The following is a 15036-nucleotide window of genomic DNA, read 5'->3' on the forward strand; positions in this document are numbered from 1 at the left end:
TTGTCTCAAATTTAAAAGAAGTCAGTCTTCAGAGGATACAAAGTAATAAATTACAGAGGGGTCAGTGTCTATCTTGTATAATAGGTAAGTTGTATTCTGTAAGGAAAGGTTTGAAGGTACAAAAAGAACTCTGATGAAAGGATATATGGAGGAAAGACATTTAATTAAGGGGTATTAGATGCTAACAGCAAACTTTGTCATCTTAGCTATCTTAAATGAAGCATTTGCTGAGTGAAAACATAGTAATATAATTCTTACATCAGAAAAAGCTGGAACAGTAAGTACACATGTAAAGCTTAGGATGTAAAAGTCATTTTCTAGTCAAAACCACATCAGTATTTCTATTAAATCAGTTCACCACTGAAAGCATTTATCAAAGCATTATTTTAATCTGTTGTTTTTTCCAACATCTCTTCTGCTTTTCTTTTTTTAGGTTGGTTTTCGTTTTCTAAGCTTAGGAACTTTTCTATTTTGTTTATTTGATTTGTTATCAAGCTCTGCCAGTCATCTTCACTAGCAGAATCAGTATCTTTAATCTTATGGCTTTGTAGCAGAGTTGATTTCAGAGGCTTTGTTTTCACCTAGGAAAGATCAAACTTGTTTTACCATTGAAATTATTACTCACTTTCTAAAATAGTCATCAACCAAAAGAGTTTAAAGAAAATCCTTAAGCCTTTGTAAGTATGAGTATGTGATAAAGCCACCGTTTTCTTGGCTAATTCCCAACAACTATCTTAGTAATTTTGGCACCAAAAAACTATAAAATGTGAATTGAATTTGTAGGTTTATTTAGTAGCTATTCAAGATCCCTAATATATTCCAGGGATACCACAAACATTTTTCTAAAAGGTCTTGAGCTTACATTGAAAGAAAAGATATTTAAACAGTGCAGATAAAAATCTGTTTTGTCTTCTACTCCCTTCCCTTCCCAAACATGTCTATGTTTTGTATCTTCTGTCAGAGCCAGGGGAAAACTAAAAATGCTAACGGAAGTAAACTGCCACATAAAAACTACCTTTTACTTCATGTTTCCGCTCATGCTTCAGAGTAGCATTGTTGGAGAAACAGGAAGAACAATGAGGTATTTGGAAGTTGGCATGTTTCCAAGGCACTGCATTGGGTCATACTTAAAATACTGTGTTGTTTTTTCATTTCAATGTTTCTTTTCTGATGATAAAATTTTGCAAATTTAGAAAATGGAGAAAAGTATAAAGAAACTAAAACTTACTAGTAATCCACTATCCAGAGAGACCTGTCGACATTTTGTTATTGTTTGCTGCTAGTCGCTTTTTTCTATTTTTAGCATATATACTCATTCTGTAGAATTTCATATCTTGGCTTTTCCTTGTGTGAGCTGTTTTCTAGGTCATTAAAATTTCTTACAAACAATTGTCAGTGGCTGCAAAATACTTCCTTTTATGGATGTGTGATAATTTATCTATTATTGAACATTGATTTCTAATTTATCTCTATCAAAAGTAAGTTAATTTCTTGAAAAAAAGTCTTTCATGATTTTCTGAGATACATTCCCAGATAAAATCTTGTGTTAAAAGGGAATATATTTTAGAAATATGCAACAGAATAAGAATTGCATTAAAATTACCCAAGATTCCAACCACCACTAAACATTTGGATTAAATATCCTGGTCTCTTCTATATATATACACACACAGACACACACACACAGTCACACACACTTTCTCAAAAAAATTGAATCATGTATCATCTATGCTGTGTTAAAAACATTTTTAGCATTTCCCTCTATTTCTAAAAGTCTTAAAAACATGGCTCTGACATGTTCTGTAGTTGAATATATTTGTTGGACATTTAAAGTTGTTAGAAAACATTTGCTGTTTAAATTAGACTGTTAGGAATATCATTTGTTTATAAATCTTTGTGAAGATCTTTGAGTACTGTCTTACATTAAACTCTTTTCTGGTTTCACTGGTAAGAGTGACATATTGCTAAGAATGTCGTTTTCCAAGTGAGATTATCTAGTAGTAATTTTTTAAATGGGCTCAAGTGTTTACATTTAATCTCAGTTCCCTAAGAATTACTCCTTTTGGACTGCTCTGTGTGGCTCTTGAGAATTCTACAGTCAGCCACCATCCCCTCAAAGTCTTAGCCCCTGATCCTTCGGGTGATCTTGTGCTCATATCTGTCTGTCTGATTGCTGTGTGCTTATGAAATCATAGAGGTGAAAACAAGTATCAGCATGGGACCACCATGAGACCTCAGGCAAGTCACTTGACTTTTGTGGGCCTCAGTTTTCTCATCAGCTCCTTTTAGTTACAAAATGCTTTTTGTAACTACTGTTGTAAAGAGTAACTGGTAATGGATAAAAATATGTATAAATGTCTATTTCTGATAATGTCTGGCATATAAGTGTGTTCAACATAACTCATTTAGCTCACAGGGCCAAAATGAGTGTAAATCGTCCATCCAGTCCTGAGAAATATGTCAAATCTAAATCAACATTGCTACAGATATTGAAGTAAAATGTTTGATGATGTGTATGATTTAATGGTCCTGTTTTGCCATCAAAATGCTTGATTGATGCATTTGACATCAACTACAAATTACCCAATTTTCTAAAAACCTGTTTCTGTGACTTTTTATCTTAACGATGATGGAAAGGAAGGAGACATTTACATATAGCTGCTTTAGTTTCTTTCCTCTTAACTACCTACTTGGTGGGAGGGGCATGAGCAGGGATTGGCTGTACAGTAGAAAGCAAGAGGTAGCGGAGATTAAAATTTACACTTAGCAGCCTGTCCCACTTAGCTTTATTGAGGTTGCAGCTTACAGCAGCGATTCTAGTTCTAGATGTGTCGTCACATAGCTGCTCCTTTCTTTCCTCATTTTAAAAATCGCTTACCTCCTAACCTCTTTCTGTCGGACTCAAAAGATCTACTCTTTGGCCTAAAATTTCCCCCAGCCTGGTACTAGTCCTTTTTATTTCAGCCTGGGGTGGACAGGCTGTAAATTTGAAAATTTAACCAGGTGAACCTAATTCATTGGATGTGTACAATTAAGTGGCTTTCTTTGCTTACTCTGGCCCCTCTGTCTCCTCCTCATTCCTGGGTATAATCAAGATTGCAGCAGGCTATCAACTTAACCCCCTCCAAGAACAAAAACACCCCTTGCACGTTGCTCTGAATCTATAGGGGGAAAGTGGACTAGCTCATAATATCTACCCAGAATTTAACAGGATTGGTGTGGAGAGTACACATAAAAATACAAAGAACTTCCATTCACTTTCTGGGTGTAGTCTTCATAAAATTCATTTGTCTTCATTTAGAACAAGGTTGGCACACTTTTTCTGTAAAGAGCTGGAAGTAAATGTTTTTAGCTTGGTGGGCCAAGTGGCCTCCCTCCCCCTGCTGAATTCTTCCATGCAGCACAAAGACCAACATGGGCAATAGGTAGAGGAATGGGTGCGGCTGTGCTCTAATGTAACTAAAACAAGGGAGTGCATTCGTCCCACCAGCTGTCATCTGACAGTCCCTGGTCCAGAAAAGTGTAAAATATTAAGTATAAATGGGCTTCATAAAGAGACTGGATTGGTCCAGTTTAATCCAGACAGAGATAATAGTATTTTCAGTAGACTAGGCAAAAGAATAAATCTGCTTTTAAATTTGTCCCACACTGGATGTTAATTGGTAATCAAGCTTCAGCCAGGACAGTGATGCTTACTTGGCATAGAGCTTGACATGATAATAAGCACTTAGAAGACGTATATTTAGCCAGTGAGCTGGGTTTCTTTTACATGCACCAGTATTCTTTTTAGGAACATTAGCCCTGAGCTAACATCTGCCACCAGTCCTCCTCCTTTTGCTGAGGAAGATTGTCCCTGAGCTAACATCTGTGCCCATCTTCCTCTATTTTATGTGGGACACGTGCCACAGCATGGCTTGATAAGCAGTGAGTAGGTCCACGCCAGGGATCTGAACCGGGGAACCTGGGGCTGCTGAAGCGGAACGTGTGAGCTTAACTGCTACACCACAAGGCTGGCCCCATACATGCACCAGTATTTTGAAAAGGAACATTTTTTTCCGATTATGAAAGTTGATAACAGCATTTGACTAAAAGCCAAGATATCTAGTCTAAATCCATTGCAGATTGTGTCTTAATGACTTTGGAAAGTTATTTCACCTTATGTCACTGCTTCCTCATCTGTAAGATAGAAGTAGCATACAGGACTGTTGCAGGAATATTTCTTTGAAAAAGTTTTAAATTCTATAAAGGTAAATTCTTAAAAACTATTAATTACAGGAAAAGCATTAGGAATTAAACAAAAAGAACTTCCTTATTGGGTTAATTAAAATGGGCTTGAAAGCGAGGTGTGAAATTTCCATCATACCCTTCAATTGTTTGAAAATAGGGCAGTCATCTTCTAAGTGTTAAATATTCACCTATTTAGAAATGAGTGTCCAGCTTTATACTCTCAAGTCTCCTTTTTGCTTTGATTCTATGATTTGTCCAATTGGCCAGAACTTAGATTTCCCGGTGCCGGGTTCACTGTGCTTTGGCTACCATAGTTTAAAGGTTACACACGTGTAACACATCAAGCTGAAACTGTTGCTGAGCTCAATTAGAAAAGGTAGATCCTGATTGTTAAAAGCTGTTAAGACTGTGTTAGTGACATAATTCTCATTGAAAATATACAGTGACCTTAAAATCATGTCACTATGCAGTTTTTTTTTTTAAACGTAATCTTTCCTAACCTTTTTAGGTTACATTTTAGCAGTTATACCTATAATTGTCTCCTTGGATTTAGAAGAGTACAGCCTTTTTTGTGCTGAAGTTTTACACATGAAGAAAAAACTTACAAATTTTACAAAAGAACTTGTCAGTTATAGTTAGTTGCTTTTCATATAACAAATGGACTCCCAGAGCCATATGATCTACAAATACTTTGCTTAATGTTTATATTCATACTTCACACCATATATTTATGGCTAATGGGTCCTTTCACATACTGTGTTCCAAATGAAGTAATTTAAAACAGATAAACTTCTGCCTTTGCAATAGTCATTTTCCCCAAATAATGTAAATTACCTTAAGCACTATTAAAAACAAATGAATTTAATTGATTAGGTTAAGGTAATTTTGATTAAAGTAAAATTTTAAATGTTCAGATGGGTGATCTGTTTTTTTTTTAGTTTAAATAAATGCTCAAATGCCACTATTCCTAAATTTAGTTGACTAAAAAATAGAAGTACATAATACACTACCTCACACTCTCCTTCCCAAAACAGGCTGGATTATATCTATTTGATTTATACACTGTGACTTTTTCCTGCTGTTTTCCATCAACCTTAATTGTGAAAAATGGTGCCATGTTGCCCTCTTGATATTATTTTGGAGATCAGTTAGGTCTTAAAGCATCCAGATGCATACAGTTCTACACATATCTGTAGAATTAGCTCAGTAAGGTCTGCTCGGCAGTATTTTTAATTGACTTACATGTTCTGTGGGAAAAGAAGAATCATAAAAAGTCTTTGCAGTCGCATTCCTCGCTTCACTGGGCTCTCCCTTGGGATCTGGATGGATGCTCGAGTTATTCAAAGTGTCAGCAGCTCTGTCGATGCTGGTAGTATCTGGTTGACAAAGAGGAAATGGCAGCAACTGAATTTTATTCTCCAGGCACTCATTTTAGTGACTGAACTTGTTTTTCTCTGATCCTATGTTGTTGTAGTTAAAGAGTAACTTTCTGTTTTCTTTTTACTTTGACCATTTTATAGTTTTCACGTAAGTTTCTTACATTGGGCATTTCATTTCAGAAAAAATTTTCTTGCTACTTTCTAAAACCTGATTTCACATTAAAATGTTAATTATATAAATATCTTATAAAACAAAAGTCACATAAAATGTTATGCTTATTCCCCTGGTTACTGCATTGCCCACACATGTAAACATTTATGTAGTGAACATCTTACGAATTCAGATTAATGGGAAAAGTCTGAAACCAACTAAAAGTCAGATTTATAAAATATATTTAAAGAAACCGGCCATAGTAAGGCAAACAAAGGGCTGTCTAGTAGAGGGTCACTGGGCTTTAATAGATCAAAATGATGTAGAGAAACAAGTCTAATTTGAAGGTTAGAAGATACTTAGGAATTTGAGTATTTTACAAGTTGAATTTCTACAGAATTTTAGACATCTCCCCTTCCATCCTTATGATTTGTATCATTGAGATTTAATTTAGAAGAAAGGATCTGTGAGAAAATGGTAAATGTTAGACCAGCCCTTGACTGACCACAGCATTTGACAGACAAAAGTAATGGAATCTGAAGATAATACATTTTATTAGGAAAATTATAGTTTGTGAAATGAGGGTTTACAGTGTTTTCTATTTTTCTCTACATTACTTCATTCATGCTAGTAAACAAATATACTTATTATCTTCGTTATATTTATACAGCACCATATGTGCTATGGAGTATATTTTTATTTTTAAATATTTATAATATGAAAAATTTCAAATACACAAAAGTAGAGAGTATGAACCTCAGTGTATCCATCACCCAGCTTCAGTACCCATCAGTATTAAGTCATGTATTTCATCCATTTACCTCCCCCTATTTTTTTATCCTGGAGCATTTGTAAAGCAAAACTTGGAGCACATTGTTACTTCATGTGGTTTTAAAGAATAGAATAGGCCTTCTATTCTCTGAAATAGTTAACATTTGAATGTAGCAATATAGGTACATAATTATTAAAGGATTGAGGTTTTTTTCTTTTTTTCTGCTTTTATCTCCCCAAACCCCCCCGTACACAGTTGTATATCTTAGTTGCACGTCCTTCTAGTTGTGGGATCTGGGAAGCCCCCTCAACGTGGCCTGACGACCAGTGCTGTGTCCACGCCCAGGATCCGAACCCTGGGCTGCTGCAGCGGAGCGCGCAAACCTAACCACTCAGCCACGGATCCGGCCCCTAAAGGATTGAGTTTAAAGTGTTTCAAAGAGTGACAAACATCAGTGATACAAAATATATTCTTACACCTCAGTAACACTTATAAAACAAAGAGCTGGATTTGTGGTGGTGAAGGGACAGATGAAAGAGAAAAATTAAGGAAAGGGAGAGAACTGCAGGAAGAAAGTGACAACATAAGAGACTAAAATGTTCTGAGAGAAGGAAGTTTTTTTGAGTATAGAAAGAAAAAAACGGTCACACTGGCAGAAGCCTTAATTTCACTGCATTTGCTCTAGAAAGTAAAAAGAAGATTAGGTAGGTGTAGGTGTTCGAGTTTAAAATTAATGACCCAGACCTGTGGTGGTTTTTGTTATTTTTAGTTCCTTGATGAAAATAATTTTTTTTAAATTTCCAAAATGGAATTGTACCTCAAGACATGTTGGTAGTACTGACTCAGATTTAGATAAAAAGAAATCCACTTCCATTTAAATAAAACCTTTTACATATATATGTACATGGAATATTTTAGGTGTAGGCAAAAAAATACTATTTCATTTTAAACACAATGTGTTTGGAGAATTTTTACCAAGAATAGTAAGTAGAAATATAAATTTTAAAAGAATTAAAACATAAATCTTGATTTCTTACCTGGTCCAATATCCTCCCTGCCATCATAGACAGCAACATTTTTACAAAGTGTCATAGAAACAGTCTTTTTGTTTTCTGATGGACCTATTGGTCTCTCCTTCAGCAACAAAGGAATGCTGGAAGTTGAAGTGCTCACTGTTTGACTTTCAGTTTGATTTACTTTTGACCAAGGACTGGGGTCTAAAAAATTCACATATACTGGAGTTTTCTCAGTTTTTTTATCTGAAGTTGAAAGATCAAAGGCTGACCTTCCACTTCTGTTTACTAAATCTGCAGATGCCTCTATGTGAAAAGAACATGACTCTTCCAGCTGTCCTTCACTGTAAATTTTTCCTGAAACGATGTCATTTAATGACTCTGTTTTCTCTGTATTATTTAACAGTGTGTGCTGTCTTTCATTAACAGTCACAAAAAGGAAGAGGTCATTTTTTGTGGCTTCTGTTATCTGATTGTCATCAGTCTGACTCTCTTCATTGGAAAACTGTGTTTCTGTGGAAGTCTTCTTGTGAACAGCAGTGTTCACATCTTTGGTTTGTGAAGCATGTACATTCTCATTGTTAACCTCAAGATGGGAGGTGGTCACATTGTTTTCCAAATATCCCAGACAATTCTTAAATTGACTGTTTTGCATATCCTTCAGATTTTTCCATATAGTTCTGTTCCCAGGGCTTGAGTTGGGTTTCAGGAACACAGACATTACATTACCATTTTTATCTGAATTCCTAAGTACTTTCAGATTATCACTGAAAGCAGCAGATGAAGTGGGGAGGTGGACTGCTGTGTGACAGGCAGTCGTCAGTTCAGGTTTCTCTGAAGTATCACAGACTTGCTGACAATTGGAAGTTTGTTTAAATGGCAGTATGTTGTCATTGTTTTTATTTGACAGTTGGTTTTGGTTTTTTTCACATTGTTTATCATCTAACATAACATCATTTGAATCCTCTAAAATGTACTTCTGACACACAACAGGATTCTTTTTTACATCTAGAGATGAATCCAGATCTGCTTTGGTTTGGTCACTGTCTGTAATTTCCTTCTCTCTGGCATTTTGTTCATCTTCAGAAACATCTTTCTGATCTGTATCGTGAGCTGTCTCATTGAAGATACTGTTAAATGAGATTCTGTTATTTTCAGCCTCCAGATGTACATCTGCCTGGTGAAGACCTAATCCTTCAATTCTTTCTATGTGTATCTTTTCTGTTTCTATTGATATATCCACCACTAAAAAAGAATTATTTGGAGATTTAAATTCTGTACATCCATTGTCTTTTCCCAAGCCCACCTTATCTTTTACTTCTGTAGTGACTGCTTTTCTAAAGTCGGTAACATTCAGGCTTTGTCCTTGACTAACTAGTCCTTTTTCTTTGCAGAGGGTTCTGCTCAGGGAGATTTCACTTTGATTTTCATCCAGAGGTACAGTAGTATCAATTTCATTCTTGGAGCTTTTTTCAAAAAGCTGCAGATCTGTCATGATGAGAACACAGTAAATTTTGATGTTGTACACTAAAGCCTGCTTTTATAAGATATATGTATTGCCTATTTTTATAAAAACATTTAGCTTTAAATATTTCATTGGCCAATTACTACACAAACATAATGACACCAGTTTTACCTATTGAGTTTCCTTTATCATCATAAGCATATATTTAGCATGCTAAAATATTTGGCTCTACCTATATTAAATTTTTATTTCATAACAGCAAAAGTATTTTTGGTTTAAAAAGGGGGGAGTAAGTTGAGGGTATTACAAAATGCTTTTCATTCTTCTACTCTGTTGCTGCTTTTTGAGTATATAGTACAATTCCATATAAATACATAGCTGATTAGATAAAAATTAATTTATCCTAACAGGTTATACTCTTAATTTCCATTACTACCTAGATCCAGAAATTGCTAGCTGGTTTCTTCAAGACTTAACAGTCATCACTTTTTCTTTCACTACCCTGTAAATATTTTTAAATTCTGGAATACTTGTGGGCAAGTGTCTAGCCTATCTACTTAAGACATTAATTTTATTCATCTGGGCTCTAACCATAGATTTCAACATTTCAGTATAGTCAGAGTAATCTACAATACAAAATCCAGGGCTTGACAGCCTTTTTAGTCCAATCATTCTCTCTACAACACCTCCACCAAGTGGTTGTTCAGCCAAGGTTTGAATACCTTCAGACAATCAGTACTGTCTTTAAAACAACTCTTTTTGAAGGTGGGCGGATTAGTAAATTTTTTCAGTGGTTACAAAAAGGTCATTTGAACTACGAAAAGTGTTCTCTAGATCTGGTAATCAGAAGGGTATCAGTAACCCAGAGAACATTCTCAGCAAACCAGTGAAGGCAAAACCAAAATGCAAAAAGTTGAGGACTGATGAGAAGGGGAAGCAAAATGTATTTTTTCCCCAAAAACACTGACTGTAAAGCATAGCTCATAGGAAGCCTGTTTTGTTAAGACACATACAAAGGAAAAAGACTATTTCTCTAACTACACTACAAGGTCCTCAAAGCAAAGACTGCAGCTGATATCCCCTAAATGCCACAGGCGGCCTCCAGAGCACTTCGGCAGGTCCACCTTAGGTTACCTTCAGTGATTTCTTCTGTAAGTGGGTCTTCTTTCTGTTCCTCCTCTTCTCTGTATTCAGTATCTGAACAAAAATGCACAGTGCTTTCTTCCCATGTCTCTTGCCCAGAGTTACATTTCTGTAGGACGGTGTTTTCTGATGTTTCCACTGACACTTCATTGTTCTCAGTATTTACTTCTGGAAGATTCTAGTTTAAAATGGAAAAGATTCCTTTAATATAAAAGCAGATCACTATAAAGTATAAAACATTTGAACAAACTTTGCTGATCAAAGTGGAATCTTTGTTTCAATTCAACCATTCAGCAATTTCTATTTGAAAACCAAATAATTTTTTTACTAAATTTAATCTATTAGTCTTTGTAACAAGATCACTTGAAGTTCATTTTGTATAGTCTATCATATGTAAACAAAATGGAGACCCTTACATGTTTTCAAATATGCGTTCCATATTACATAATACCACACATTATCTTACATGTAATAAAAGAACCACTCCTTTATTCGAAGCAAGGTAGTCATGGCAGGAAAATTGCTTTTGAGTGTTTGGTATTTTTATGTATCTTTAAAATAGTGAATTAATTCAGCATCCATTTATTCAGCATGTATACTGAGCACAGATAACATAGAAGCACTGCACTAGGCTTTGGGACACAATGATGAACAAAACACTCCCTATGCTCAAAAACCTTGCAGTCCAGTGGGACAGATGGGGATAAGGAGACACTTCAGGGGGAACAAATGCTCAAAAGCCAGCAAGATTATGGTCTTTTCATGGAACTACCTGTGATTCCTTCAGCTAGAGCTCAGATGCTGGGACAAGATGGAGAGAAATGCGACTTGGAGTAAGCTAGGAGGTCTAGGTCACTAAGGGCCAAACACAGCGTGCTAAGGAGTTCCAACTTTACCAGGAAGACAGTGAGGAGTCACTGAAGGGTTTTAGACAAGGTGATTAATGTGATCTGATTGGAAAGGCCATTCTGGCTGCAGTATAAAGGGTGGATAGAGTAATGTTTCCAAACTTGATTAAAACCTGCAATGAGAAATATATTTTACAATACAGTGAGCACACCAAACAATACCTGCTCTTAATGAGATACATTCTGATGTCTTCTATGCTACTTTATTTCATATTTAAGAGTATGCTGGTCACAAACCACTAAACTAATTTTCATGAACCACTAATAGGTTGCACCTAGAAGTCTGAAAAACAGTGAATTAAAGGGAGACCACACATGAGGCAGAAAGACGCATCAGAAGAGTACCATGGCAGTCCAGGTGACCAGTAAAGATGAAGTGTCATGAACAGATTCATGAATGATGAATTCCTATCAAGACGACTTGGTGAATGATTAGATAGGAAGGCTGAGAGAGGAGAGTTAAGATTGATTTGCAGAATTATTAGGGAAATGCAAATCACAACAGAATGAGAGATACCTTGCACCTGTCAGAATGGCTATTATTAAAAAGATGAGAAATGACAAGTGTTGGAGAGGATGTGGACAAAAAGGAACCTTCATACACTGCTGATGGGAATATACATCGGTGCAGCCATTAGGGAAAACAGTGTGGCGATTTCTCAAAAAATTTAAAAAGAAATACTGTATGATCCTGCTATTCCACTTCCGGGTAGTTTTCCAAAGAATATGAAAACACTAATTCAAAAAGCTATATGCTCCCCTATGTTCATTGCAGCATTATTCACGATAGCCAAAACTTGGAAGCATTCTAAGTCTCCAACAATGGATGAATGGATAAAGTGTATTGTGTATATATATATAAAAATATATATGCACAGTACTGCTCAGCCATAAAAAAAAGAATCGTGCCATTTGCAACAACTTGGATGAACTGAACCTTGAGGGTACTATGCTAAGTGAAATAAGCCAGACAGAGAAAGACAACCACATGATTTCATTCACGTGGAAGGTAAACACCGATAGGGAGAACAGATTGGTGGTTACCAGAGAGGAAGGGGTGGGGGGAGGGTGAAATGGGTAAAGGGGCACGTGTGTGTGGTGAAGGGTGGAAACTAGACTTTTGGTGGTGAACACAATGCAGTCTATACAGAAGTTGAGATACAATGATACAATGATGTAATGTACACCTGAAATTTACACAATGTTATAAACCAATGTGACCTCAATTAAAAAAAGGTTGATTCACAAAGTTCAGACTAGATACCTAGGTGACTGACTGGTGGATGTCATTTACTGAGCTGGAAAACTGGAAGAGTAGCAGTTTTGCAGGAAAACATCATGAGTTCAGTTTGACCTGTTAAGTTTGAAGAGTTGGTAAGACATTAGGTAGAGATGTCTAGTGAACATTTAGATGTAGGAATCTGGAGCTTATGAGAGAAAACTGACCTGAAATGTGGATTTGAAAGTCACTGGCAGATGGATGGCAAGTGAAGATGTGTAAGTTGATGAGATTGATTAAGGAGAGTGTATTTTGGGAAGAAAAGAGGAGAAAGGAGAAAATGCTAATGTAAATCCCCAAGGGAAAGGCAGAGGAAGAGACACTTTCAAAGGAGATTGAGAAAAACAGTCCGGTAGTTTACCAGGAGCTTTGGAGTTGGATAAATATGGGTTCCAATCCTGGGTTCAGTACTTATTAAATGTGAAATCCTAGAAAGATACTTATATTAGTTATCTATTGTTGTGTAACAAATTATCCCAAAACTTTGTGATTTAAAACAGCAAACATTTATTTTCCCATAGTTTCAATGGATCAGGAATTCAGGAATGGCTTGGCTTGATGGATCTGACTCAGGTCTCATGTAGTTCTACGTGAGGAATAAATTCAATTATGTATATAAAGCATATAGCTCATGGTTGATCAATTAATGATAATAATAGTAATAATTCTTATTCTTACTGCCTTAAGGAAAAGCCTGAGATGTAGGGGAAAAAGCAGATGAATGAAATATAATAGGGACAAGGGGAAAGGGTATTCAGTGAGTTAACTTGTATTTAGAGACAGATGTGGGATCAAACAAGGCTTTTTGCTGTTTAATTTGTAAAATGGGAGAGACTTGAGCATGTTTTATTGTAAATGGGAATATATAAACTAGCAATAGAAAAAAAGAAATATAAATGACAAATATATGAAAATATGCTTAACATAATAAAAATGCACATTAGAGCAGGCCCTGTGGCCTGGTAGTTAAGTTCAGTGCGTTCCACTTCAGCAGCCCAGGTTCAGTTCCTGGGCACTGACCTACATTACTTGGCAGCCATGCTGTGGCAGCATCCCACATACAAAACAGAGGAAGACTGGCACAGATGTTAACTCAGGGTGAATCTCCCTCAGCAAAAACAAACAATCAAACAAACAAAGTGATAAAGTAAGTATCAAGAGAGTTTGAGTATACAGGCACTGTTATATATGGTTGGTGGGAGTATAAACTGGTACAACCTTTCTGGAAGGCAATCTGGTGATACATATCAAAATTATAAATGAGCAAGCTCTTTCACCCAGCAATACCAATTCTGGTAATTTGTCCTAAAGAAATAATCACAAAAGTACACAAAGACATTTCTACAAGGATGCTCTACAGTAGAGGGGTGGATAAATTATGACACATCTCATTCACACAATGGAAACTGTGATACAGATCAATTTTTACTGACTTAGAAAGATACCTACTAAGTTTAAAAAAACAAAAGCAGTTCCTCAGAAAGTTTAATATAGAATTACCCTATGACCCAGCAAATCCACTCCTAGGTATATGCCCCCCAAAAAGGTCAAACAGAGTTGCATGCCAATGTTCATAGCAGTATTATTCACAATAGTCAAAAGGTAAAAACCCAAGTGTCCATCAACAGGTGAATGGATAAATAAAATATCATATATCCATACAATGAAATATTAGTCTGCCATAAAAAGGAATTAAGTTCTAACACATGCTAAAGCATGAATGAACTTTGAAAACACTAGGCTAAGTGAAATATGCCAGACAAGAAGGACAAATATTGTACAATTCCATTTAGATAAACTATATAGAATAGGCAAATTCATAGTCAGAAAGTAGGTTAAAGATTACTAGGATCCAGGAAGAGGAGGAAATGGGGAGTTACTGGTTAGTGGTTACACAGTTTCTGTTGAGGATGATGGAAAAGTTTTGGAAATAGTGGTGATGACTGCACAACATTGTACTTGTAATTAATGCAACTCAACTGTAATTTTTAAATGTAATCACTGTAAAATGGCAAGTTTTATGTTACATATATTTTACCACAATAAAAGAAATTTCTAAATAAAAAAGCTACACAATATCAGAGAAAGTATGATTTTAGTTTTTAAAGAGTGCATTTATATGAACGTCTATGTTATCTCCATACAAACACATGTATAGAAAAACTGGAAGGTCATACAAAAAAATTTTTAGCAATCTCTCTTTCTGGGTGGTAGGATTATGGATGATCTTCTTTTAATGTTTCTGTATTGTCTACACTTCTTAAAATGAAAACTATGACTTATAATCTGATTAAATAAAAGCTATTTTCAATTTAAAAGTGAATGAGTGCTAAATGATTTACTTATGAATACAAGTCTATATTCACTTCTATAAGCAATCAGATGCTGTAGGAATTACTTGCCATTTATCACTCTCAGGCTATGTTACAGTATAAATCTTAAAATGACAGTACCATCTCCTGCCTGGACTATTACAGCATTCTCCAAGCTGGCATCGTTGCCTTTAGTTTTATCCCACTTGTCTACCCATATCGTCATCCAAATGATCTTTCAAAAAAGTAAATCTGATCACTTTACTCAAATGGTAGAGTGATGAACAGACTTCTACAAAGGGACGGTACAGACCTCAGTGGGCTGTCCTCTGCCTGTCCTCAGCCTCTCTGCTACTTAGTGCACAGCTAGCCTCCTACCCTGCAACC

The 15036-nt window shown here is 35.8% G+C and overlaps 1 protein-coding gene across 1 annotated transcript in view; it reads right to left on the reverse strand.

The window, feature by feature from the left end:
* Positions 1–241: 241 nt before the first annotated feature.
* CCDC73 (coiled-coil domain containing 73) overlaps positions 242–15036 on the reverse strand; it is a 152768-nt gene continuing 137973 nt past the window's right edge. Inside the window, exons 15-18 of the mRNA XM_014863229.3 lie at positions 10142–10328; positions 7567–9030; positions 5470–5603; positions 242–581 (exon numbers count right to left, since the gene is read on the reverse strand). Coding sequence (XP_014718715.3) covers positions 387–581; positions 5470–5603; positions 7567–9030; positions 10142–10328 — 1980 coding nt within the window. The 3' untranslated portion in view covers positions 242–386. The remainder of the gene's footprint in view (positions 582–5469; positions 5604–7566; positions 9031–10141; positions 10329–15036) is intronic.

Source organism: Equus asinus, chromosome 20 (genome assembly GCF_041296235.1).
Source record: "Equus asinus isolate D_3611 breed Donkey chromosome 20, EquAss-T2T_v2, whole genome shotgun sequence".
Taxonomy (NCBI): domain Eukaryota; kingdom Metazoa; phylum Chordata; class Mammalia; order Perissodactyla; family Equidae; genus Equus; species Equus asinus.